Source organism: Perissodus microlepis, chromosome 3, assembly GCF_051167445.1.
Source record: "Perissodus microlepis isolate ML-2025 ecotype Zambia chromosome 3, ASM5116744v1, whole genome shotgun sequence".
Taxonomy (NCBI): Eukaryota; Metazoa; Chordata; class Actinopteri; order Cichliformes; family Cichlidae; genus Perissodus; species Perissodus microlepis.
The window spans coordinates 30,534,880-30,560,396 of record NC_140463.1 but is presented as its reverse complement, the minus strand read 5'-3'; the positions used below and the strand labels follow the sequence as shown (position 1 = coordinate 30,560,396).

General features: G+C 42.6%; 1 protein-coding gene across 2 annotated transcripts; it reads right to left on the bottom strand.

Annotated features, from left to right (window-relative positions):
- Window positions 1-298: 298 nt before the first annotated feature.
- acin1b (apoptotic chromatin condensation inducer 1b) lies at window positions 299-25,362 on the bottom strand. 2 transcript variants are annotated; one of them, XM_084923980.1, is made up of 18 exons: window positions 25,192-25,362; window positions 22,456-22,521; window positions 22,265-22,376; window positions 21,786-21,859; window positions 21,009-21,533; window positions 20,235-20,918; window positions 19,998-20,074; window positions 13,803-13,923; window positions 8,867-8,912; window positions 6,489-6,634; window positions 5,883-6,029; window positions 5,599-5,782; window positions 5,326-5,471; window positions 4,491-4,598; window positions 4,065-4,172; window positions 3,356-3,716; window positions 1,758-1,855; window positions 299-1,665 (listed from the first exon to the last, which is right to left on the bottom strand). In XM_084923980.1, the coding sequence occupies exons 1-18, from the start codon at window positions 25,324-25,326 to the stop codon at window positions 1,345-1,347; spliced, it is 3,459 nt and encodes a 1,152-aa protein (XP_084780106.1). In that variant the 5' UTR covers window positions 25,327-25,362; the 3' UTR covers window positions 299-1,344. The 2 variants fall into 2 exon arrangements, with proteins under 2 accessions (XP_084780106.1, XP_084780105.1); XM_084923979.1 differs by having other exon boundaries at window positions 20,235-21,533.
- Window positions 25,363-25,517: the final 155 nt, after the last annotated feature.

Genomic DNA, 25,517 nt, shown 5'->3' with positions numbered 1-25,517 from the left:
TGGCTTCAGACTGCTCTTAATTCATTTTCTGCTCTTAGTTATGAACGTCAGCAAGAGGGGATCTTCCAAATATGGTCATCTCAGCACAGAAGCCCCACCCACCTGCTACTGATCATATCTTCTGTTTGCAAGAGGCAACCAATCATTAGAATAGAAGGGAGCTAAAGGAGCATGTTTAAGTCTGGGTGAACAGAGTGGTTCAGTATGAGAATAAATAAGGATTATTTTTAACTGTGAATCATCCAAAACTACTCCAGACAAGAAATGCATGTAAACAAAAACATCCAAGCAGACAATGTGATAACCAATTAAAGTTTATTCATATTTTTTTTAATTCTCGGTACATTCAGCACTTGTAGGAGGAAAAAGCAACAGAATCAGTTTTGAACTAAAAAAAGAAAATTTTAAAATTCTAACCATTACTCTATTAGAAGATAAAGATTTTTTATTTTCACCTCCTCTTAAATATAAGATTGAAGGATCAGAGGAGGCGTTTTCAAATAGACATCAGTGCAGGGAAGGTCAGCTTCCCATAATCATCTGAGTATTTCATATCCTCTCCTTCTCATCCCACAAAAGGACAAAGTTAGGCATAATGCCACATCTCTCTCTAACACTGTACTGTCGCAGTGTCGAGACGTCACTCGCACAACAAGCCTTCAAAGGCTGAAGAAATAAACATGATTCATCAAATTTCCAAGAAAACAAAATTAACTTATATCAACAAAGGTCGCCCATAAAGGTACATTAAAAAAAACAACAACAACAAAACAAAGATAAAGAAAAAATGTTTTGTGCTGAAGAGGAGAACATTAAAACTGATCCTAGAAAATATGTGAAGGTCAGGGATCTATTTTGGACTGGTTTTATTACAGGGCTGAGGAGGAAGGAACTGTGCACCCGCAGAACTAAAATAATGAGGCGGGCTCCCAAAACCTCAGTGGGACAAAAAAAATGAAGAGGCGAGCCAGAAAACAACCGCCCTTCTTCTTTTCTTCAACCAAAGGGGAACCGACAGCACTGAAACAGAGACAAGGAGGAAACGCTGCTCTCTACAGGAGGAAGGAGCCGGTGTTCTGCTGGAAGACGGAAAGAGAACGGAGGAGGAGGAGAGCGGGATGAACCGTCATGTTTCTGCAAAGGAATTTGTTAAAAAGATGGGGAGTGGGGTGGGTGGCAGAAGTGTGTGGAAGACAACGCTGGCGTCATAGTGGACGCATTCAAGCACAGTGGGGGCAGGTAGGGGAGGAGCAGACACCGAAACACCCCTGCCAGTGCCAGCCCGCTGCGTCCTCAGCTACACTGCTTCCCTCTCCAGCTTTTCCTGCGGCCTCCGTCCATCCCTCAGCGGCGCCTGTCCCTCGGGTTGCTCCGACTACGAGACCGGCGTCCACTAGCAGCGCCCGGCGAAGGTCGTCGGGGCCGGTGGCTGCCGTCCCTCTTCTTGTCCCCCTCACGGTCCCGATCTCGGTCTCGGCCCCGCTCTCTGTCTCCATCAGCGCCTCGCCCGGCTGCTCCGCCGCTTGTCGCCACGCTGCCATCCTTCTCCCGGCCCTTCAGCCTTTCCTTCTCCTCCTCGCGTTTCTTCTCCTCCTCTTGCAGTTCCTTATGCCTTCGCTCGCGCTCCTTTTGTCGCTCTGTGCGATCCAAAAGCCTCTGCGCCACCTGAGAGGGAGCACAAACACAGAGCACTGTTCAGGTGCAAGTACAACCACACCAGTCACTCAACACTAAATGTCAACATGTGAAGGACCAACCTGCTCCTCGGTGAGGGGAAGCCAGTATATACACGGAGCTGTTTTGGTCTTGAGGAACAAGTCGTCTAACAGTTTGGCTGGAGGTTCATCTGCCTTCTCTGTCAGTGAGGAAACAGAACCAGGCTGTTACACATGGAAACCTGAGTGCAAATATACATGTGATTAAAGTTGTGACTCACAGACCACACAGCAAACACTGCTGCACAGTTGGGGGATGTGGGGTTGCTTGTGTTTATCAACTTTGGGTATTGCATATGAGTAAAGGGCTCGCTGGGAACAAAATCTTAGTTACTCTGCCAAATTGTGCACCTTTAGATTTTATTTAAAGCAGAATGGGAGGCAGAGCCTTCAGCTTTCAGGCCCCTCTTCTGTGGAACCAGCTCCCAGTTTGGATTCAGGAAACAGACACCATCTCTAATGTCAAGATTAAGCTTAAAACTTTCCTTTTTTCATAAAGCAGCAAAGGCTCCTGGCAATTTCCCATGATGCACTGTGTTTCTTCTTCACTCTCTGTGTTTATACATCACTCTGCTTTTAATCAATAGTTATTGTTAATCTCTGGCTATCTTCCAGTGTGTCTTTTGTCCTGTCTTCTTCCTCTCACCTCAACCAATAGCGGTAGATGGCTAACTCTCCCTGAGCCTGAATCTGCCAGAGGTTTCTTCCTGTGAAAAGGGAGTTTTTCTTTCTACTGTTGCCAAGTGTTTGCTCAAAGCTGGTCATCTGATTGTTGAGGTTTTCTCTGTATTATTACAATATAAAGCCTCGTAAGACATTCACACCAATGGCCTACTGGAGGTGGTGCTATATAAATATAGTTGAACTGAACCCCCCTCCCATTCTGACCATTTTCACTTGTGATTTCATCACAAACCTTAAACCCACAAAGGGGAAACATCAATCTAATAAAACAGAGATTTGGATCCCTATGAAAAAATTAAGCTTTCCCAATGCTGCCAAACTTGTGTCATCAATCCAGTCCAATTATTTTCTTCCCCACATTCAGAAGCCAATCAGCTTCTGCTCCTTGTTCTTTGAATCTCTTCCATCACTCCGCCTTTCACCCCCATCTCCACCTCATCCTGGCCACCACCAAAGTCCAATTACTCCCACTGCTGGGACTCAGCTCAGCTGTGTAGCTTAATTTGAGCCTAATTGACAAATTATTTATCACAAGCTCTGAACTTCAGTAAACCATGTTCAGTTATCTCCACTGATTTCTCCTTACCGTAGCGTTTTTTTGGTTTGTTTTTCCAAATGCAGGGTAGGACACAGATAAGTGGACCTGTGCAAATGGTCAGATATTTACAGGAGTGAGCCAAATGCAGCAGGAGTGCAGGGAGCAGTGTAAAGCTGCACAAAGAGATGGACACTGAAGCGTTAATGAGCCAATTTCTCAAAAGCCTCAGATTCTTTGAACCAGCTCCCAGATCACTCTGCTTCTTTTTAAATACATGAAGCTCATTTCATCCCCAAAAGTGACACAGTCGGGAAGCTTTCCGTGTTGATTAATAAATCATTACTGTCTGTTTCAGTAAGGTGTACTTGGATTAAACTCCCCCCTCCCCCACTGTGATACTCTTAGTGAGTTGTCTTACCCTTCTTATCAGTCTTCCTCTCCTTGCTCTTGGCCCTCTCTCTCCTCTTCCTGTCTCTGTCTCTGGATCTAGATCGTCGTCCGTCCTCTCCCGGCCGTGCAAATTCCCGCACTTTATCCCGGTCCCATTCCCGCTCGCCTCGCGCCCTCTCTCGGCGCTGCATCTCCCTTTCTCGCTCTGCCCACAGATCCCGTACACCTCTGTCTCGCTCGCGTTCGCGCTCACGTTCCCTGTCTCTGTCCCTGTCTCGTTCTCTGTCTCGCTCAGGCATCAGAGGGGGCAGCCGGATCGGTGGGGCAGCGGGCGGGGGAACAGGCTCCTCCTCTTTGTCTGGCTTCAGGACACCTTTGTGAAAGTCCAGCTGTTTGAAAAGATAAGCAGGCAGGTTAAAGAGTAGCTGTGGAGAGATTATTAAATGCACACAAAGGTGCATTTATATGTTTATTTTTAAAAAAAACCCTCAATATTAGACTGCAACCAGTGAGGTCAAGTTATTTCTACTCACTAGAAGTTAAAGAAAAGGTAATAGCGAAGCCCTATTTTTCCTCAGTACATTAAAAGTAGCAGAAAAATAATCCATTATAATAAAATGAGCTCAAACCATGTTAAGGCTGGACTGTCCTCGCCACCACCCAATGTGAAGTCTTCAAGTTTTGTGTGTGCTGAAAGCAGTGCATTTTTATTTGTGGCATTTCTGGCTTGTTATTACCTCAGCCTGCTCACAGAAGTCCACGTTGAGGACTTTGGGATTGCTCGTAGGCCACTTGACTCTGTGAAGGGCAGCTCTGGTAGCGACAGCCTCGTCTGTTGTAGCGTACTACGAGGGTAGGAGGAAAGGAAACAGAGAGAAAACAACCCAATCACATCTCAGCCAACACAAGCTGTGAAAACAAGCAACGGCACAAACAGATGGAAGCAGATGGATGAGAATGCAGAGGTCAAAAATATTATGCAAATGCTCCTTGTTGAATTTTCTAACATATATTTGCAAAAACAAATTATCGAGCCGTTTGACAGATGCTGATTAGGAAAAAATAAACTTTAGAAACTGAGTCCTGCATAATTCCACATGTAGCTTGTTAACCTCATGCATCCACTACTGATGCAGTGAAACGGTTCATTTGGCAATACGTACTGTGACATAGCAGTGAGACTTTATCTTGTCAATCCAAAAGCCCTCTTCCACCACGCTCCCTGTACGGTTCAGCAGCTCCTTCAGCTGGCCCAGGGTGAAAGGTCGCACCTGTTGGACAAAAAAAAAAAAAGATTCAGACTGGAAGACATACTATGATGTCGGTCTGGTAAAGAAAGCCCTACCAATATATTATTTTTTAATCGTTTTATGAAATGTAATCTGTATTTTCACCACTTTCAGCTGTATTACAGATTAAAGCTGCAGCATATTAAACAGGGGAATGCCCTAAGGTCACAGCTCAGACAATAACCCTTTTGAATTTAGGTAACGTTCTCCTCTAGTGCCACCATGAGGCCAAATAGCATATTTTTCCCCCACTTGACGATCAAAGACGGCCATTTCTAGGTTTGACATCTGCTTACACCGTCAGCTCCTGTGTTTCTAAAGTGTAAGGCCATCTGAGATTAGTGAGCCCTGGTGACCAACGTATAACCCACATATGACGCAAGCAACAAAAATCTCCAAATGGCAGTGATTAAATGTGTAATGTCTAGTCTTGTCACAGTCTGTTTAGTCATGCTCTGTGCCCCTGACTTAAGCTGATGCCTGACTACAACCTTAACACCTGGGTAAGCATTCCTGTCTGTAATTATGGGAAAGATGGTGATGATCGTGTGATTACCACTGGCATACAATATATCCCATTCATGGAAAACTGTACAAAAGTTTAACTCTTGAACCTGGTATAAACACACACAATTAAGAGGGGAATTTTACAGACTTGGGGAGGTGTGTGTGTGTGTGTGTGTGTGTGTGTGTGTGGTAACAAACCCACCAGGTTTGTCACATGGATGATGTTCGACACTTTTCCACGAGGTGGTGAGGGCTGCCTGGTTGTGCGGACGGGATCGTCGATCGTGACGGACACACCGGACTTCTGTTGACTTATGGAGCGACGCACCAGGCTGTCGCTGGGGGTAACTGTGGAATAAAAAAATGAGAAAGAGCCAGGAAGAGTGAGAGGGAATCACTGGAATGTTGCCACAGGCATGACGGAAAGCTGGAGGTAGCAATTAATTATAGCAATTAAGAATCCACAAACTTTCACCTTTCTTCGCTTCCCCGTCGAGGCTGACAGACGTCTGTGTTTCTGGGGCGTCCTCGGAAAGACTGCTTTTCCTGTTGTCTCTGGAAGTCCGACGTGGTTTCTCTATCTCCATTTTCTCCACCTCTTCTTCTTCTTCTTCTTCTTCCTTTGTCTGTCCATTTTCCTGGCTGCTACCTGGGACAACCTGGAGAGGAAAAAAAGCCCAAAACAAAACAGGAACATGAAGAGAAGCCTTGTAGTTTCCAAAGTATTTCACTCAACGCCACCTACAGGCTTTCCCTTACCTGTGTGACGGTGCGTCGGATCTTGAGGCCTTTGTCTGGGTCGCTTCTGCTGGCATCCGGGTTCTCCTCATCACCAGACAACTGCAGCTCCTCTGGGTGAAGCTCCACGACTGCCTCCTGGTTCACTTTGATGTCGGGGATCAAAGACTGAAGCGTAGAGATGTGGACAGGAGAAAAGAGATAAAAGAGAGAAAGAATTATGTTAATGTGGGAACATCTGTCAGCTTCTCACACATTCTAATCAAATTTCCAAATTTCCAATTTCCTTACACAATTGTTTGATAATATGACACACCTCACAGCAGCAGTCGAGTGTAAAATGTAGGTGAAGCTTCAACCAAATGAAAACAATAAGAACACCTCATGATAAATCACTCTTTCCAATTTAAAACGGAAAATCTTCCCAAAATAATTCATCACAATGTCAGAAGTGCTGGGTGTGTGTCTTCACTTTGAACAAGAATGATCATGTAAGTTTTGATCCGGAGCCAGAAAAAAAGCACTTCACTTCAATCAGAAACTTCTAAAAAAATAAAGTGTTCTTTCTTCTTCACTTCTCTACTATCTGTTGGATGCCAGGTGCTCATCCCTGTGCTGTGTTGGTACCTTCAGGGAGTCCGTTGTAATGCTGATGGAGGGCTTCTTAGCAGTGACGGCTGTGCTGGAACCCCATCGCCTCTTTCTCCCCGCTGCGGTTCCCGTCTCAGTCTCTCCTGCTCCTCCGTCTGTGGTGGCGGGAGAAGTCTTACTGTCTGCAGGAGTTGGGGGAGAGAAAAAAAAAAAAAAGTAATTTATCATCATGAAAGTGAGCGATTTGGCTTCTGGTGAAAAGGATTTCACTGACAAGTTACTGCAAGCTCACAGCCTGAAAGCAGCAATGATTGTCCAAATGCTTTTACCCAAATTGTTTTGGCAATGGTGGCAATAAGTAATTTAGGACAAAATTCAGAAATGTAATTGAGAGATTAAACAATTTTCTTAACAATCTTCTAATACTGGACCATTTTTGTTTTGGCTTTCTTCCACAGAGAGTCTGCTAGAAAGCCTCTGCACACCTGCTTTCTCCTAACACAGAGCTAACGGGCAGCACTTTTTAAAGAGAGGAGACTAGAAATCCTGTAGTGGATAAAGGCAAAGTGCATTTCTGAGGCAACAAGCATGGACAGTATCCCTGCTGTAGTGTGTTGAAATTGGAGAGACCAGAGAGTAATTTTTTTTAAACCCACTCTGAGTCAAACTAGCACACCATTTCATTTCATTATCATTTCTGAATCACTGTGCTGCTACCAGAGCTATTAGGTGTGAACGGAAAACAAAGGATGTCGTGTTGTTTTAATACCATCAATGCTACGATCCAACAGAGACTACATTCATTGGTGTACAGCACACACCGCAGTCAGAGGAGCAGCTGTCTCATCTCCAAGATATAACAGGGTTTCATCAGCTGTTCATTTCAAATATGGCAAAACCTTCAGTCACTGAGGTAAACGTAGACTTCTATGTTTTTCCTACTGACGTCAGTGCAGTTTTTCTCTATCTAAAGCTGTACTATTTAAAGTTTGTTCATGTAAGAAGTGACGTGGAAACAGTTGACAACTAAATTTATTTTTGGTGTATGATCCAATCGCAATCAAGTGATCAAGTGTGGTGGGGTTTTTTTTTGTGGTATGGACTAAATCTGGGGGTTTGGCCCTTATTACAGGCTACTACATATAACCAATAGTGCAGGGAGATACTGTATAATAGTTTGGTGATAGCAGAACGCCACATGTGCCACGTTCCTTCTGTATTTCCTGGCAGGATCTTTATCTGCTGACATCTGACAGATTTTTCACATGCACGTTTAAAAAAAAATCTGTCTTCTGATGGAAAGACTAAGTCTGCTTTTAGGTGCCATAATAAGCAGGCTATGACAGTAATATCCGACACAGTCTTAGTAATCAGCGCACACTCACATTCAGGACGACAGTCATGCTCAAACACGCGAGGAACTGCGTTTCCAAGTAGGGTTAGTTTTTTTTTTTTTAATGTCCACACCTGCATGATGAAGTAGCGGTGCTCACAATCACCAGGTTTAGCCGGAAGATTTAAAGATCCTTTAACGGGTTTTTAAGACTCTCTTATCTTTCTGATTTAATTTTACACTACAAACTCTCCAGAGCCCTCAGGTCCTCTGCTAGGAGACCGTCCCTAAAATTAGAACCAAGACTCACGGAGAGGCATCTTTTAGTTATTAAGCTCCAGGTTTATGGAACAGTCTACCTGAAGACCTGAAGGCTGCTGAAACTGTTGAAATGTTTAATACAAAACTCAAGACCTTCCTTTTTAGCACGCCTGGTTAAGGTTTTTGTGTCAGTTTTATTTATTTTACTTTTCATTTATTTTGATTTTGATTGTATTATTTTATTATACTTTATATTTACCCTTTACTTATTTTTGTCTTGTCTGTATGATAGGTGGGTGTCTAATGTGTAGACGTGGGTGTGTAGGAGGGGTGTTGAGAGAGTGCAGAGAAGGTGGTGTATGTGTGTATTTCAGTTTATTTTCTGCTTTTAATGTGTACAGCACTTTGAGGTGCATCTTTAATGCATAAAAATTCCTATAAAAATAAAGTTTTGATTGACCGAGGAGGCCAGGTGAGGGGAAGCCAATTGGAAGAAGTTCCTATCAGTTTGAATGTGGATAAACAGAAGTGCTATGTAGGATAAATCCATGGAGCTATGGTAGTCGAGTCCAAGAATAACCAGATAATGTGCTGAAATAAAAAAGGAAACTTGTGTACTGTAGTGTTTTTCCTGATTAGATGTTATTACACAGAGTTTGCTTTTGCCATCTTGCTCATGCAAGTACACCGCTTTAAAAAAAAAAAAAAGTGTCTAATCTTTCACTTTAAATCCTGCTGAATCTATCGTCATGTATCCTGTAACATGGGTAAGGTTTCTGGTCCAGGATTCCAGGAAAAACGATAGAACTGGTATACTTACTGGTCAGGGATATCTTGCGAGCAGCAAAAGCCTTAGGGGTGGTGCTCTGGAAAGAGAGAGAGACAGAAAAAAAAACATACAGAAACCCCAGGGGTGCGGGGTGAGATGAGAACCGGGAGTCCAGACCCAAACAGGCATCAACAGAGTCGAGGTGAAACAGGAAAAGTGGAGGAGGGGTGGGGTGGGGGGACGGGGGGGTTAAAGTAACAGAAGCCCGGAGGCTCTAATTGTATTACATTAACAATAAGAAATCTCTGGTTCATACCAAGAGGCTCCAGACACATTTGTGCCATCCACCTCTGCTCAGAGCCACTGAGATAAATCTTTATGCTTCTTCACTTCTACATGCGTTTGACAGCAATATGGACTTTAAGAGCAAAGCAACTACAGGATCAGTATTAGGACACAAGTAGGGCTGCAAGATGGTGTCTATCTGCAGACTAAAGTCACAAGTAAGTCTTAGTAAACTAAAACAATTCTTCAGACACCAAAAAAAACTTGGTGACAACATTACATACTGTGGCAAAGTTGTGAAGGTGGCGTTTCAGAGGCTTCCTAACTTTACACACACTACTGCTGATGTAATGAGAAAGAGCTCGCGTTACTTTAGCAGCGATAATAAGTGAATGTAGAAGTATGTAAAGTCATAATGTTTACTAGCTTTCTACATGCAAAATTCTTTAGTTCTCGCAAGCGTTTCAGACTGTTTTACATATGTAAAATACCTAACAGTAACAGTAGATTATTACAATAAGAAACACCCTACAAATATGTTTCACAATGACTACAGCTGATAGGATTGCAAATGTTCCACACAAACCCAACTATGGTCCTGACAGAACGAACACATTCAAATCACTGTTTTAGATTTAAAAGAGTTTCGCTATGTTTCAGGTTTTGATCAGTAGATGGCAGTTAGTGCAGGACCTTTGCTTCCTAAATAAGCCGTATGAAGTGGCTAGTGGCTTCCTGACAGTTTCATTAATTCCATTTCGTGCTGAGGGAAACATTACTGATCTGTGTTCTTCGACAGCACTATATTACTTAATTATCTCTAGATATTTTGCAGTGTGCAGGTAAACAAAAAAAACCCAAATGCAAATACATAAGGGTATATTTTGTTTGCCCTCTTGTGGCTGCAAATTTGAATGGTTTGAACTTGTGTGGCTTTTTGTAACTATTATTCTGCGTTCACAGCGTGCTGATGCTGCTAATGCACTCGATAAGCATTAAGGTAATGGTGTGTAGCTGAGTCAAGTGGTGCAATTGAATGATGGTAAAATATTAGTGCTAATGAGCAGAGGTGGAAAACCAAGTGCTGAAGACTTACTAATCTGTAGCAGAACTATCAATACTGCAGTTGTAATTCACCTTAAAGAATGCATCATATTAACAAAAGGCTATTGCAGATCCACAGTCTGTGTTTAAATTATACAGAGCACTCTCGGCTTGATGTAAACATATCAAATTGAACTGCAGTACACATGACAGTTCCAAAATTTTGGACTAAATTACAAGAGGAGGAAAAAATATTTTATACACTAACTCCTGTCAAATATTTACACATTTTTAAATAGAGGTATAATGACAAGTCATTTCCTGGTACCATTTAACACCTGATTCCTTACTGGCCCAACCTCACGACAGTGTGCACTGTATCTAGGCAACAAGGATCCAATCAGAGAAGGCAGAGAAGTGAGGGCAGGGCTCGATTTGAGAGTGCAGATTAGCCACCAGGCAGGAACTGATCACCAGATTGGACTTTTTTTCTGGGGAGGACTTTTCTTGACTGACTGCTGGTCACAGTCACGATTCAGTCTTTTTGAGGGGGGTGGCAGAGGTTTCAGAGCGTCTCTGTGGACTCTGACGGAGTCAGGGGAGGGATGTAGGTTTACTTTGTTAGAGTCCAGGATCTGTGATGTACATCTGATGAGTCTTTTGTTAACGCTTGAGGCTAGTGTCTTTCATTTTCATTGGTGCTTACATATTCTCCATTCCCCTTGGATACTTGGGAAAAAATGGGATTTTCAACATGATAACCCCAGATTGTCTGTGATGCCTTCCAGCTCTTTTTTACCCATTAGGTTTCCGTAGGTTTCCAAGTATGCAGAAAGAGTCTGACGCTTGCTTTGAAAGCTCAAAGATCAGAATCAAGTCTCTTAACAGGAATAAAGATGGAAAAAAAATAATCCAGTCTTTGTTGAACTGCAATCCACGGATGTAGTCAAAGACAGAGGGCTCATAGCAGTGCTAGCATGACTCCCCCCACACACTCGCATGAAACCATGCAAAAAAAAATACCAGGGCCAAGCTGTGGGTGTAGCGAAGAGATGGATACATAAATAAATACGTAACAGCAACAACCGCAGGAGTCCATCTGCGAGGTCCACAGTAGAGAGAGAATATCACAATCTCACGGTGAGACATCCACTGAGTCACACTGGTGCTCACTGCAGGGAAAGAACGGGCAGCAGTTTGTGGAGCAGATCCACCCTTCCTGGCAAAGCGTAGATGATCAATACAACCACAGAAAAAGTGCATCACTGTGGTCAGATTACTTGTCCTTGGACAGATGTCTTTAAAAGTCTCTCTGTGTCTTTACTAAACTGGAACCATTCAGGAAAACTGTCGTGATCTTAGCTCAATCTGAGTCTCATTTGAAAGGTGTGCCACACTGTCAAGGCAGATGATAGCTGCAGGCTTTACAAAACCAGATTTCCAGATGTGTCACATCCATAGATTTTTGTCTTATCCACAAAGTTGTCCAACAAAAACAAAAGAAATAAGAAAAAAAAAAGCCCATGGGTTGTTGCTTACTAGCAGATCGTCTTAGTTGCTCCATTTGAAAGTGTCTTAAAACCCAAAACGGCGACAGCAGCATTAATTAGCAGTTACTGCAACAGTTCTCAGTCCAAAGTCATTACTCCACTCCACAAGCAGAGGGCAGCGTGGGAACAGAGGAAGCATCAAAAACCAAACTGGAGAACCGAAGTTTTGTCTGGATTTTGGAGGACAACACTTGCAGACTGTGTTTATCCTCAAAATGGCAGAAAGGGCTAGGGAGAGGGATACAGAGCATCAGACACCCTCTCCCCCTCCTTTAACCATTCATTCATCACCACCACACAGTGCAGTACACAGTCCAGTCCAGAACAGAGAGCAGGCTTCCACGCCCTGTGGCTGCCGCTGCTGTCGGTGGTGCTCTGATGCAAGCTCCCATTACTGCTGGCTGACAGGAGGCCTTGCAGGCTGACGCTTTACTCAGTGCCATGGGGTTGCAGACTCTGGGCCTAACTCAGGTACCAGCGACGCACTTGGGCATAGCGGGACAGGACTTGTAGGAGAAGTAGGAGGAGGAGTGGAGGAGGTGTTGGTGGTGTTGTTGGTGGTAGTAGTAGTACGCAGCAGGTACCAATAGGGGCAATGGAAGAGGCATGGGCACCTTCATAACAAAGCAATCAATGGGGTTTTAAACAGCAATCACACCATAAATATATATAGTGAGAGAGAAGTGTTCATTATGGGATACAAAGGCAAAAGATGAAAAGAGGTGGAGAGAGACAGTGAGAGAGAGAGAAAGAGCGAATAAGACAAAAAGGGAGGCAGCTTGAAAGGATCAAGAAAGAGGACAAAGGGAGATGAGAAACAGGGTGGAAGAAACAGCAGAAACAAGCCCTGATGTATCTCTACACACAATGTCAGGGTCCATTATTCATGCAAACCCAAAGGGGGAAAACAAAACCCACAAATACACACTCACATTGAAAAAGCGATAACAACTTCAAACTGCACAGAAGCTCACCAGAAAATCTAATTCGAGCACTTTAGATGGGCTGGAGTGTAATGCATGATTGTCCTTTCTAATGTTTCTGAGGGTGATGGATGAAAGCTTTATCCAACAAACGGGAGCTTTGTTAGCACTACCAACAATTCTCTGTGGTATAATTAGACTATAATGGTGGCAGTACTTGTAAAAATGTTGTCTGATGTGATGATGCCTCTTAAAGACCCTGACACACCACGTGCAAGAACTTGTGCTGAGAAAGAAGTTATATATCAAATTTAATAGGAAAAAAACTTAATGAGAATACTTAACAAAAAGTGACAATTGAGTAACTTTTAAAATAGTTTCTTACAAAAGGAAACAGGCAAAGAAACAGCTGTGGACATGATGGACAAGTAGTCCTTCCTATTGTGCTTTCTTGATGGATATATGCATTGTAGTTGAAGATGTCCACACGCAGCCTCATCTTCATCTGATGGTGGTGATCAAACCAGACCCAACCAGACCCTTGTCACAACCGAGGGAGTAACTACAGCAGTGTCAAGTGGGTCACTGTCACCTTGGTGTGTCAGGATCTTTAGATGTTTAAGGCCATTACCTCCACCCACCCACACCCACACACACACACACACACTAACGGATATATAAGCATGCACTCTCTGCAGCATGGATATCTATTTTAAACACAGTATAACCATCAATACTTTAATTCCAGCAGCTTTTACCACTTAATGTACCTCTGCAGGGCCCACACAAACAATGGACATGTGTGAGAGATCATCTAAATGAATGAGCTTGTTATGAAATATTAGTTGAATTAAAAGCAGATGGAAGGGATGAGGTGATTCCTATTTAACCCTGGACCCAATTCCAACTCAGCCCCAGGTCATTCACACTAAACATTTGTGCAAAAAATATCCAGTTGAGTGATTTGTCTATTACGATGCTTTAACTGATGAACACACTGTAAAGTCAGATTTAATCAAAGGCGAAAAATACATTAAGGCCTGCAAAGAAACTGGGGTGTGTTGGTTTTGAGTAACCCATCCTTAAATTACACTGATAATTAAACATGCTTGTATATGAGTGAGGATGCAGGTTAGTGGGAGACAGGAAAAGACCCAGGCTCCTACACCCTCCCAGTGACCTTACCTCCTCATGGCGGCCCTCACTGTTCTCGGGCTCAGCCCCGGAGGCTGGCTGCTGGTCCATGGAGCTCTCCGAATCTGGTTCCACCTCCGTCACGGCGGCTGCACTGGGCTCCGACACCTCCCTGCAGGAGGAAAACAGTGGAAGAAAGGATAAGAGTGAAGGTTATTTCCATGAAAAAAACCCTCACATTGACCATAACTACACAATCAATTATAATAAACACATAGGCAACTTACAGTCCGAGCCGTATACATTTAGCCAGTGACAGTTTTTTTTTTATTTTGTTTCTGTACACCACCCCAGTGGATATGAAATGCATACTTTTAGCTTTCATGAAGGGGTTTTTACAAGGTTAACATATTAACCGTTTAGGGATGTCTTTAAAACATTTAATGTCTGACATTTATGTTGTCAAATCCAGATTTCCATAAACGTCTAGAAAGTCTCAGATTGGCAACATGTGTGAAAACAGCTGGCGAATCTCCTGGGATCGAGGACGGGTTCACACACATACACGGTGAAGCCGAGAGCAGAGAGAAACTACTGTGACCATAAATTACAGTTAAAAAAAAAAGAAATTCCCAGTATTATTTTTATTTGATTGGTGGGGAAGGATGTCCCACATGGCCACATTTTAACAAGCATAGAAAGTAACCAGTGCTGAGGGTCCAATCAAAGACAACTGAGACAGAAATGAGTCAGGCAGCTATTAATTTCTAAGCTGTTGAGGCCTGGGCAGTGTTAGGGTTTGTATAATAGGAGAAAAAACAATGTGTAGGAAAAGAGAGGAAGGGTGGTGAAGGCCAGTGATCTGGGTCACTCCTGCTATAAATAACTCACCAGCTAACTGACACCCAGGGTCACAAACCTTTCTCAGACTAACTCATACTCAGACATAACCTCACAGAAGACTGTGTGTGGTCTTCATCTTATCCATTTGGATCATTGTGGGGGTAAAGAAAAGTATAAAAACACCTCTGATTCAACCAATAAAAGCCATGAAGTGCAGTTAATGGAGTCGGACCTCACACAGTCAAATGCTTCCCCTCATGTTGTGATATTTTATTACTCGTATCTCAGATGAAGATAAAAACAGGAGATGGCATCATTATATTTTTAGCTACCCCCTCAACTCCCCCAACCAGCATTATCAGAAGCCGCCTCCGCTGCCTCCATGTGATGCCACGGGCAGCGAGGCAGCACCCTGTAGGTGGGAGAATCACATCCTGTAGCATCCTTCACTCTAATCACCGCGCTCATCACCCACTGCTGTTCGCATGCTTATTTGCATTATATGTAACAGGACACACTGAAAAATGCTTCTCAATACTAAAAAACCTGAAGGCAACAAAAAGCCTGTGGTGAGTTCAAGATGCGAAAATCTCCAACACATTTAGGCACTAGTTCAATGCCATTTATTCAACAGCCTGTGCAGAAAAACAGCAGTGATAGCTATAACCTCCAGAAAGAAACAAACAAATATGAGCAGTGCATGTGATGCGTGTTACATGTTTTTAATTCACAGATCAAGTTTGATGACTAATTATTGAGGAAAAGAATAAAAGTTGCCTATTAAATCTTTTTAAGAATAAAGTAATGTGTGTCTATTAATCCGAAAATACTCATTCGATCATTATAAAAGGGTACAGGATGAAACTCCTTCATTTTTGTTTGTTATCCACACAAGTGACTCATTGATTAGTTTGTTAATGCCAAAAATATGAATCATGGTTATAGGATTGTGGGTCAGTATTAAAACAACTTATTTAACAATAAAAAACAAAAAAAACAATTAACAAACAATTAATATTTAGCATTTATTACTAGGCAAAAAAGACTTTAATGGGTTCAGCTTTAAATCTAATTTACACAAGATAAAATGAAAAATAAAAACTGGCGTATTTTTTACTCTAAAGCCCATCTCACAAGGGCAACGATCATGTGAAAATGGAGGTGGTAGAAAACACAGGGTCATCTCCTTCAGGTTCACCTACACAAATCTCTTTGTGACTTCTACTTCATCTACACAGATCTGGCCGACCAAAGTCTTTCTGATATCTTGACCTGCACTAAACTAATCAGCAAGCGAGTTTGAAGGACAGTGTTTGAAGAACAGGGTCATATTGGGTATATAACGCATGAAGGAAAAGCTTTTTTCAATCATTTTGTTTTCAATATATTTGGAAGGTTTTACACCCAAAACTGAGTCACTTTTACCAAAAGGCATCAAAGAAACCCCTTCAGCGAGGTGTTAGCTATGGGTCTACACATTCAAATCCATGTCTTTTAAAGTGACAACAATCTCGCTATAATCCAACAATACTTACTCAAACATTCTCACAAGTCTTGGTTAAAGACAGACAAATCTTAGCTTTGCACATTCTCCATGACATGTAAGACAACCAGTGTTAACTTTTACTGCATCTTTTAGAGGAAGGGCTGTAATGTTAGTCTCAGTACTGAAATCTACCCAGGGCAACTGCAGAACCGGTTTCACCTCTTCTTCTTGAGATTAGTCACCAGCAGGACAGTCATGAAGACGACACCATTCTCTTTCCTCCACACAACACACAGACTACACATTTGCTCTAGGTGTTGGTTTCATTGTCTACGGGTGTGTGGGCAAGGCCAGAGGAACACCTGCATCGGCTATAAAGGGAAGACAGATGTCAGCTAGAAATACAACCCCCGCTTAAGATCTTAAGACGAATGACCACAGAGAGAAAGAATGAGCAGCTTTTTCTTCTCAAGTAACACATTTAAAGCTCCCTCTCTCGCTACTCAAACGGTCTTGCAATAATGTCACCAGTCATGAATGAGGAAGCCCGTTAAAAGGTGAGGAACAAGATCTGTAAAATGTTGAAGCATAACGTTTTTTCAAGTTAATGTTAAATGGATTTTAAAAAAAGCAAGCGGCACAGGGCCAACTTAACAATCTGACCACATAAGATGAACAAAAACATGGTTTCCAATCAAACTGGACATACAGTCAGATCCCAGGGGAGGAGAGCCAGAGTGCTGGTACCAGCTGGGACAATTTTATCACACCATAAGGGACCATTCACACTGACTCTACAGCTAACAGATGTCTGCTTTAATGATCTCCCTTGACAACAGTGAGATCATTAACAGCTACAGCAACACAAAGCCAAAAATGCAAATATTGTTCACTGTCATTTAAGCATCAAAATGCATGCGGAGATTAAACATAAGTGTGCTTTTAAGGAGATATTCTAAAACAAGAGGGGGGTGAAAGTCCTTTATCTTGGCTGCAAGCATGCCAGGAAAAATACGAGGTCAGGAGGAAAGATGGAAGAGGAGAAATCAATGTCCACATACTTCTCATCACATCCTGAAATCTGAGGACATTATTTATTCATCAATATCTCCTTTAGTGCAAATTTAATTCAAGGATTGTTCAAAGAAAGGAGACCCCCACTTTCCCGCTCTGAAAAAAAAAGTCTTCCCTTGCTCCTTCACCCAACAAAAGGCTTTCACCGCCGTCCCCACCCCCGGTCCTCTTCACATGGGCGAACACGCTCATAACCAGGCCAATGTGGACACATGATATGATATTCATCAGCCGAGCAGGAGCTGCTAGCTTATCGGCACAAAACGACACGCCGAACCCGGATAACGTATCCCGGCAGATTTCTATATAATTGGTGTGAAAGTACAAACGGCAACCTGAAGCCTTGAATCGCCCTCTGGCTCCCTCTTACCCGTTTTTGTTGCCTTCGGACAGCATTATGGCCGGCCTTGAAAGGAAACCCCCGGGGATAAAAGATGACACCGTGCCGCTGGATGTTATTTCGGTCAGGCGCTGCTTGAAACCGGCAACGCGAAATTTAAAAAAATATCCTGCACGTATGTTTCAATTACTGATTAGCCATACACTGCGTCGGTATCAGGGATGCACTGCATGCATGACGGCCATGTTGGCTAGCGCGAAAGAGTAACGGCTACCTTCCGGTCTGAGATTTCCAAAATAAAAGCCCAATTTAACGCCCAACCTTGGCGCATATCGAAAGAAAAAGTACTTAAACTTTAATGCAGCACCAGAAAAGAAAACTACTTAATATGTGCTACAAGAAGGAAACCATTAAGATATGTTTAGGTTTAAATGAATAACTTTTTGGATATGTGCCATTAGATGCCCATTAATTACATATAACACTCTTTATGTCACCAAGCAGGCTTAAAAATAATCTTTATCAATTAAACTACTAGTTTACTGGGATAAAACTCAAGTTGATTGCCATTACAAACATGCACACCAATTTATCTACCATCACACATGATTCTGAATTCTTTATGCATGAATAACTACTACAGCAATATAGTCTTTATATAGCAATAATTGCATGACAATTACGCAATAAACACTGTGTTTTAACCCTGGGTGTGACCAGAAGCGGCTTTCAGTAGCATGTTATACAGCCTTGTTATAGATATAGTAAAGCAAAATAAGCTGAAAGGCCGATTCCTCTTCAGTTTCCACTTTCCTGTATAGGCCATCATAAACCTTGCTGACAGTAACATAATAGTATTGTGTATATATATATAATATGGCCCATCGTCTGTGCAGACACATTGCACACAGCGACTGCATCGCTCCGGTGAGCCGAGATAAACAGACACACAAAAAAATGACATTATATTTTTACGTTTGTGTTCTTCAGCCATTCTAATCATGAATAGTTTTTATACATTTTCAATAGCCCAAAAGCACAGTGGCTATCACGTGCTGCAAGTACAGCACCTCACGTCAACTATCAGAAAATCAAACACACAAACACAAACAGGACATACTTTATCGTAGCCTCATATGACAACCAGAGTTGTGATTACAGGGTTGACCAGGTGCAAAAGATTTTCTGATTTTAACATGAGCAGCAGCTGTTGCAAGTTTGTGAAATACTGCACTAGGTGTTCGATGTGTGTATTTTTCTGTAGCGATGAATCATATGGTGGCACTGACTCATTAAAACTTTGAGAGCTTGTGTTGTTGTAAATTACATCAAAACACTTGTCTTTTAAGACTATTTTCTAGTGACAGTTGCTTACCATGTAGTATGCCTCTTGTGGGCTAAAGTTAACATAAACAAAGCCTGACCCAGTGTTTAATACAATTCTTTTTCCCCACTGGGTCACTGGAGCAAAAGATCAGACTATTACTGGGCCCACATATCACTTTTACTGCCCCATAAAAAAGCTAATGAAATTATTTTACAGCCTACTTGCTAGTAATATAAGAATAAAATCTAATTTATTAATAGATTTGTATTTTATGTTAGATACCTAACAAGAATTAGTGGCCCTCTTGAGATATTGCAGGTATAGCTGCTAGAAGAAGAGAGTGGCTGCAAAGAGCCACAGGCCAAGTTATCTGCCAGACCCAAAGATCGAATAGTTTGCATGCACATAATGTCCCAGAAGACAACTTTTATTTTAGCTTCTTCTCAATTTAGTTGTTCTGTTGCTGTATAAAACAACCCAAGCAGCTCAAAACTATCAGAGCAAGTGTTTTAATGAAGAGCTTTTAACTGTATTTTAATGGTTGTAAGAAGAACTTCTAATTGGTGAGGGTGCCTCACAACTGCTGCATATACCATCACAGGCCTGAGCACATGGCCAATAAGCTTGTCCAACATTGGCTATGCTGAACCCTGCCTGACCATATAGCTATGAAATAGAATCACGATCTACGATACCCAAACCATCCTGTGATTTAAGTGAGGAAGACACAGTTATGAGGAGAGGAAACATGAAAGAAACAAGAACAAGAAGCTGAAAATTGACCTGGACATCAGCAGCCAGTGAGCATCTCTTTGTAAATCCATCACCAGAATTAGTTACCAAACTCTGTGAGGTTATTCCTGAAAAGTGATTTATAAATCACTTTCAGAAATCTGGAATACAGAAATCAAAAAAATGGGACCACAAATTAAGTCCCGGTGTTTGTCTATCGTATGACAGGTTATTAAGCAAATTTTATGTTTGTATGGCATATTTAGCAATGCTTAATACAACTGATATAAAGAGGTGGGACAAGTGTTAACCGCCTTGTCTTGTAAACCATTTAACTGGTGAATTGAAAAGTTAAGCTATGTTGAAGAACGTAAAGCACTCATTTTAAGAGTGAGGGTTAGGATTGCTGTTCAGGTTTTATATATTTTAATAAAGGTTGCTTACCTTTTGGAAAGGTGTCGTGTCTCTGCCCCTTTACTCGGGTCAGCTTTTTTCTCATCATCTGCTTCTTGGTCCACCTTCTGTGAGATGATTCAAAATAAAAACAATAAAAAGCTATATAGAGAAAAGAGATTCAGCTTCAAAATGCTCTTCACTCTGAAGGTTAAATTTCTTCTGGTGCTACAGATAGTGCATGGTTTCTAACTATTCCCTGATATCCACAACAGTTTATTTACTAACCTTCAGCTTCCTGGCAGGTGGTGTTTTATCCTGAGAGGAGGACGATTGTGATGATCGTGACGACGAGTCTGATTTGGAGTCAGAATCTGATGAAGAACCTGAATGTTGGACCTCAGTCACCAGCTTCTTGTCTTCATCTGCTGTCTTCTGTTTCTTTTCCTGCTCCTCCTTTAGCGGTTTCTCCTCTCTTCTCTTCTCCTCCTCCTCCTGTTGTTTCTTCTCTTTTTCTCGTTCCTTCTCACGCTGTTTCCTCCCCTCCTCCATTCGTTTCCTCTCCTGTTCCTTCTCTTCTTCTAAGCGTTTCTTTTCTCTTTCCTGTTCTTCTTCCTTCCTTCTTTCTCTCTTCTGCTCCTGCTGTCTCTCCTTGTCCTCCCTCTCCTTCAGCTGCCTCTCTTCCTCCATCTTCCTGTCCTCTTGTTGCATCTTTGTCTCCCGTCCTGGCTGTGGGGATTCACTGGAAGACTCAGCAGTGGAGTGTGCAGTCTCTCCTGACACACCAGCCCCCTCTGACTCCATCTTGTGTACAAGCAGAGAAAGGGGCCCTGTCCCACGTTTCACGCGTGGTTCGGGACTGCTGGAACGAGAACTTGAGTCAGAATCTTGCCTCTGCACCTTGGAAGGTGGGAATGACACCACCCTTTGGCTGCGTCCAGCTTCTTCACGGTCATCTGGGTCTGGCGGGCTCTGCTTGGGAGTGTCAGGAAGGGGGAACAGATTAGGGGGTGGAGAGGGAGGAGGTGTGGGGTGGCGCAGTTGCATGGGGGTGTGGTGTACCTGTGGAGGTGGGATGTGCTGCGGAGGTTGAAGTTTGCGTTTGGATCTTCCAGCTGATGATGGGACGCTGGGTGGCATCTGCTGCGATGGGGCAGGTCCCCTGCTTCCCTTTCGGACCCCACCGGGACCAGGCCCCCAGTCCTCATCATCGTCACTCTCATCATCACCATCATCACCTTCATCACTATCCTCATGGACATGGCTTGATGCTGAACCCCCAGCAGATCGGCTCAGGTGGAGCACAGAACGAGCCGATCCTGGTTCACGCGGTGCGGTGCCTTCCTTCTCCTGAGCTGGGGGTACTGCTGGGGGACAGTCGGGCTGTCCCAGAACGCGCACTGACAGGGAGGCGACTGCACGGGGAGGAGAGGGTGCTGGTGGCTCCTTGTGTCCTTGGTGAAAGGTGGCTCGCTGCATCCTAGCTCCTGGAGCGTCATGGGCCTCCTGGTGATGAAGGGTGGTGCCATGACCTGTCACTGAGTCTCCTGCTCCTCTCTCCTCAGGCCTGGCCAGAACCTGACGTGGCTGTGCACAGATAACTGAGTCAGTGGGAGACGAAACATGATGACTTAATTCTGCTGATGTATTTTTTTAAAACATGAGTTTAATCAGATTAAATCTGTAACCATTAGAAAAATGTAGTTTATATCATGCAAAAAGCACCATGCTATTATTCTTGTTTTGGTACACAGAATGTTGACAAATGCGGAAAATCTGATTCTTCTGTACCTTTCTGCTCCACAGGATAAAGCCTTTGTTTTCCTCGAGAGTACTGACCTTGTCAGAGGCATAGGAGGAGCTGTCATTGTCCTCCGAGTGGTCTTCATCCTCCTCTGGTACAGCTGGGCTCTCTGAGAGACAGAAGCACGAGGCAGAGGTTAAAGGTCAACCCCGGTCTGAGAATTATACTCCCAGGACATGCCTACTGGATCTCACACAAGCAAAACTTTTCTAACAATAACTTGTAATGATTTCTTTTCCTCACACCGAAAAAGAGAAATAAAAACTTGAATCGTTTTTTAGAGAAATTCTGTCTTAATGGCTGTGAAATCAGAGATTAGAGTGTAGTTTTTCCCATAGTGTGAAATGCTCATTTGACAAGCCACTGTAGGTTTTACACATTTATTTAAATGTTATTTTTAATTTTTAAGCACATGAAGTTAGGTAAGCAAAGACGTTTGAACACCAGGGAGTTTTTGCAAGTTGTCTGAGCCAAAGGACGGGCCAAGTGTGTGTTTGTGGTCTGAGTCTTTTACCATCAGCGTCTTGCCCCTGCTGGGCCTCTCTCTCCAGTCTCTGGCGAAGGAGCTCTTGCTGCTTGGCCAGGTACTGCTTTATGAAGCTGTTCTGGCACATCTCCTCTCCTATCTGTAACACAGCGTTTTTAAAACAATGTGACATTGTGTCAAAACATCACCAGACTACCGCAGATTTTAAAATCTCCTACCTGAGAGTTGGGCTGCAGCCCACTGTGAGAGGACGATGTCTTCTGTAGGTTCTCCAGCATCAGAGCCTGAAGGTAAGGAGGAGGGGAATTCATTTAAATGTTAACGTAATGCCAGAATGAATATTAAAGAAAACTGTAAACCAGATACTAGAATTCTGAGTCCTCTAATTATAACGCTTGTTATACCTGTTGACTTTTTGCATATTTAAATATCGCATATAGGTTTGCATTTTGTGCACAACATTAAAAAGGCAGACCTAAACCCAATGATAATACTAAATGTGCCTACAATGTAAGATACTTAATAAAAAAGGGCACTTTAAGAATTGTACAAAGAATTAATATAAATGCATGTATATTAACTTAATAGTCTGTTAATCATATGCAATAAATTTATGACTAAAAAGTATAGTCACTCCTGAGCCACTTTATTAGGTACACCTGTTTAATTACTCATTGTCACAAACATCTAATCAGCCAATCACAACTCAGAGCATTTAGGCTTGCAGATATGATAAAGACAACTTGCTGAAGTTTAAACTGAACATCAAATGGGAAAGAACGGCAATTTAAGCGATTGTGAACGTAGCATGGTTGTTCAAGCCAGATGGACTTTTCTGAATATTTGAGAAACTGCTCAACTGCTGGGATTTTCCCACACAATCATCTCTAAGGTTTACAGAGAACGGTGTGGAAAAGACAAAATATCCAGTGAGCAGCAGCAATGCCTCGACAGCAGAGGTCAGAACGGTGCTTCAAGCTGACAGGAAGCCAATGATTCCCTCAAATAACCACTTGTTACAATTGAGGTATGTAGAAGAGCATCTTAAATGCACAATATATCTAACTTTGAAGCAGATGGACTACAACAACAGAAGACCACACCAGGTGTCACTCCTGTTAGCTAAGAACAGGAAACTGAGGCTACAATTCACATGTCTTACCAAACTTGAATGACAGATGACCAGAAAAATGTTTCCTGGTCTTATTGGACTTGCTTTCTGTTCCATTATATGCAAAGTAGGGTCAGAATTAGCTGTAAACAACGTGAAAGCATGGATCCATCCTGGCTTGTAACAATGTTTTCGACTGGTGGTGGAGGTGTAATGGTGTGCAGGATATTTTGTGACACACTTTGGGCTTTTTATTACCAGCTGACCATTGTTTAAACACTATAGCCTACCTGAATATTTTCACTGCTCGTGTCCATCCCTTTATGACCGCTGTTTAGCCATTGTGTGATGGCTGCTTCCACAGGGATAACACACCGTGTCCAAAAGGTCAAATCATCTCAATCCGGTTTCTTGAAAATGACACTGAGTGTACTGTACTTAAAATGACCTACACTGTCACCACATCTCAATCCAATAGAATAACTCTGGGATTTTGTGAAATGGGAGATTGCCATTATGGATGTGCAGCAGACAAATATGCAGCAACTGTGTGAACTTATCTTGTCAATATAGACCAAAATCCCAGAGTAATGTTTCCAGCACCTTGTTGAATCTTTGGCACGAAGAATCAAGACAGATCTGAAAGCAAAAATGAAGCCCAACCCAGTACTAGCGCTGTCTAACTAATGAAGCATGCATGAGTCTCTCTTTATACATTCTCTATTGCCTAAATCCTAAAAGATCCAAGATCTTTGTTCGAAGTCAAGAGAAGACACTTTCCATCAGTGCTTTTTCTGTGCAAAGATAAACTCTGAATCCTGACTGAAGCGCTTCATATAAACACATTCATTCACCCTGTTGAAACCCCATCTGGCGTGTGGGGCTCAACAGGGTGCTAGTAAGGTGTACCTGATAAAGTAGCTAGTGTGTGTGTATTAAATTCTTTGACAAGAAAGGCACATAAAAAAAACTTTAGGCATCCTACACATCATTGTTTTGAATAATATTTTGAATATAGGTAAATCACAATAAAATTATTCTCCATCAACAAAGCCTTAAAGAGACTTTAAGAGCAACTCTATTGCTTTAATCTTATCAGCACCGTATTTTTTTTTACTGTATGCATGCTGATATCAGTTTATTTTAATACTGTGCCGTTAACGCACGGTTTGAGTCAGATATGGGGAGTTTATATCGCGCAATCAAGAGGTGCTGCTTCACTATAATCTTATGATTAAAATAAATACATAAAGCAATGTATTATTTAAAAAAAATACCAATCAATTGGTAACATATTTTTTAAATGTGACTTTAGCGAAGGAGAAGATCCCGGTTTTTAACGGTGAAAACGGCGTTTACAAAAATATAAGTTGAAGAAAATTTGAATGAAATAGCTGTTGGTTATGCGCGGAATGTGTTTACATCACGAGGCGCGCCCCCCGTAACCCTAATACACACACGCACACGCAAGCACTGTGCGCGCGCGGGCACTGTCATGTACACTATGTGCGGCTGTTGGCTTGCTTACTCTCAGCTTAGGCCTGGACTTGACAGGTGCACAGTTCAACTGTGTGCAACACGGTGCTCTGCGAGTAGTTACGAATTAAGTCCGAACTCGGTAGCCGGGCCGTCGGGTTGAACTGTCAGTTACAACCAGTCGAAGAAGAAAACTGTTGTTTATGAGTAATAACGCGTGCACGGCGATTTATGTATTCCCGCTTCACAGCCCACACACATACACACATCGTTACGGCCTCTACTGTTAACCCCCCCACTGTCTCTCGCCTCCTGCTGAACTTGGCCAGACTCGGCACAGACGTCCGTAACGTGAGAGAAAACTTACCCCTTTGAGTCGCTTGATAAGTGTGTTCTTTTGTCCGCTTTTTGGGAGGTTTCTTTGCTCCAGAGCCGCTTTCAAATCGGCAACTCGGAGCGACTGAAGAGGTTTTCCATCAAGCGTAATATCTTCGTCCGCCATTTTGCTCCCTCCGCTTGTCTAAACTCCGTCGCTACGGCTGCTGCTCGGCGTCACAGCTCGGGAGTTTCCGGAAGCGCTCGGCTTGTCCGAACGATCCTCTTACCAACATTTTTTAGCCACACTTTTTTTTTTTTTTTAAATAAAAATGTGAATAAAGTATTTTTTGTTTGTTTGTTTTTTAAAACATGACT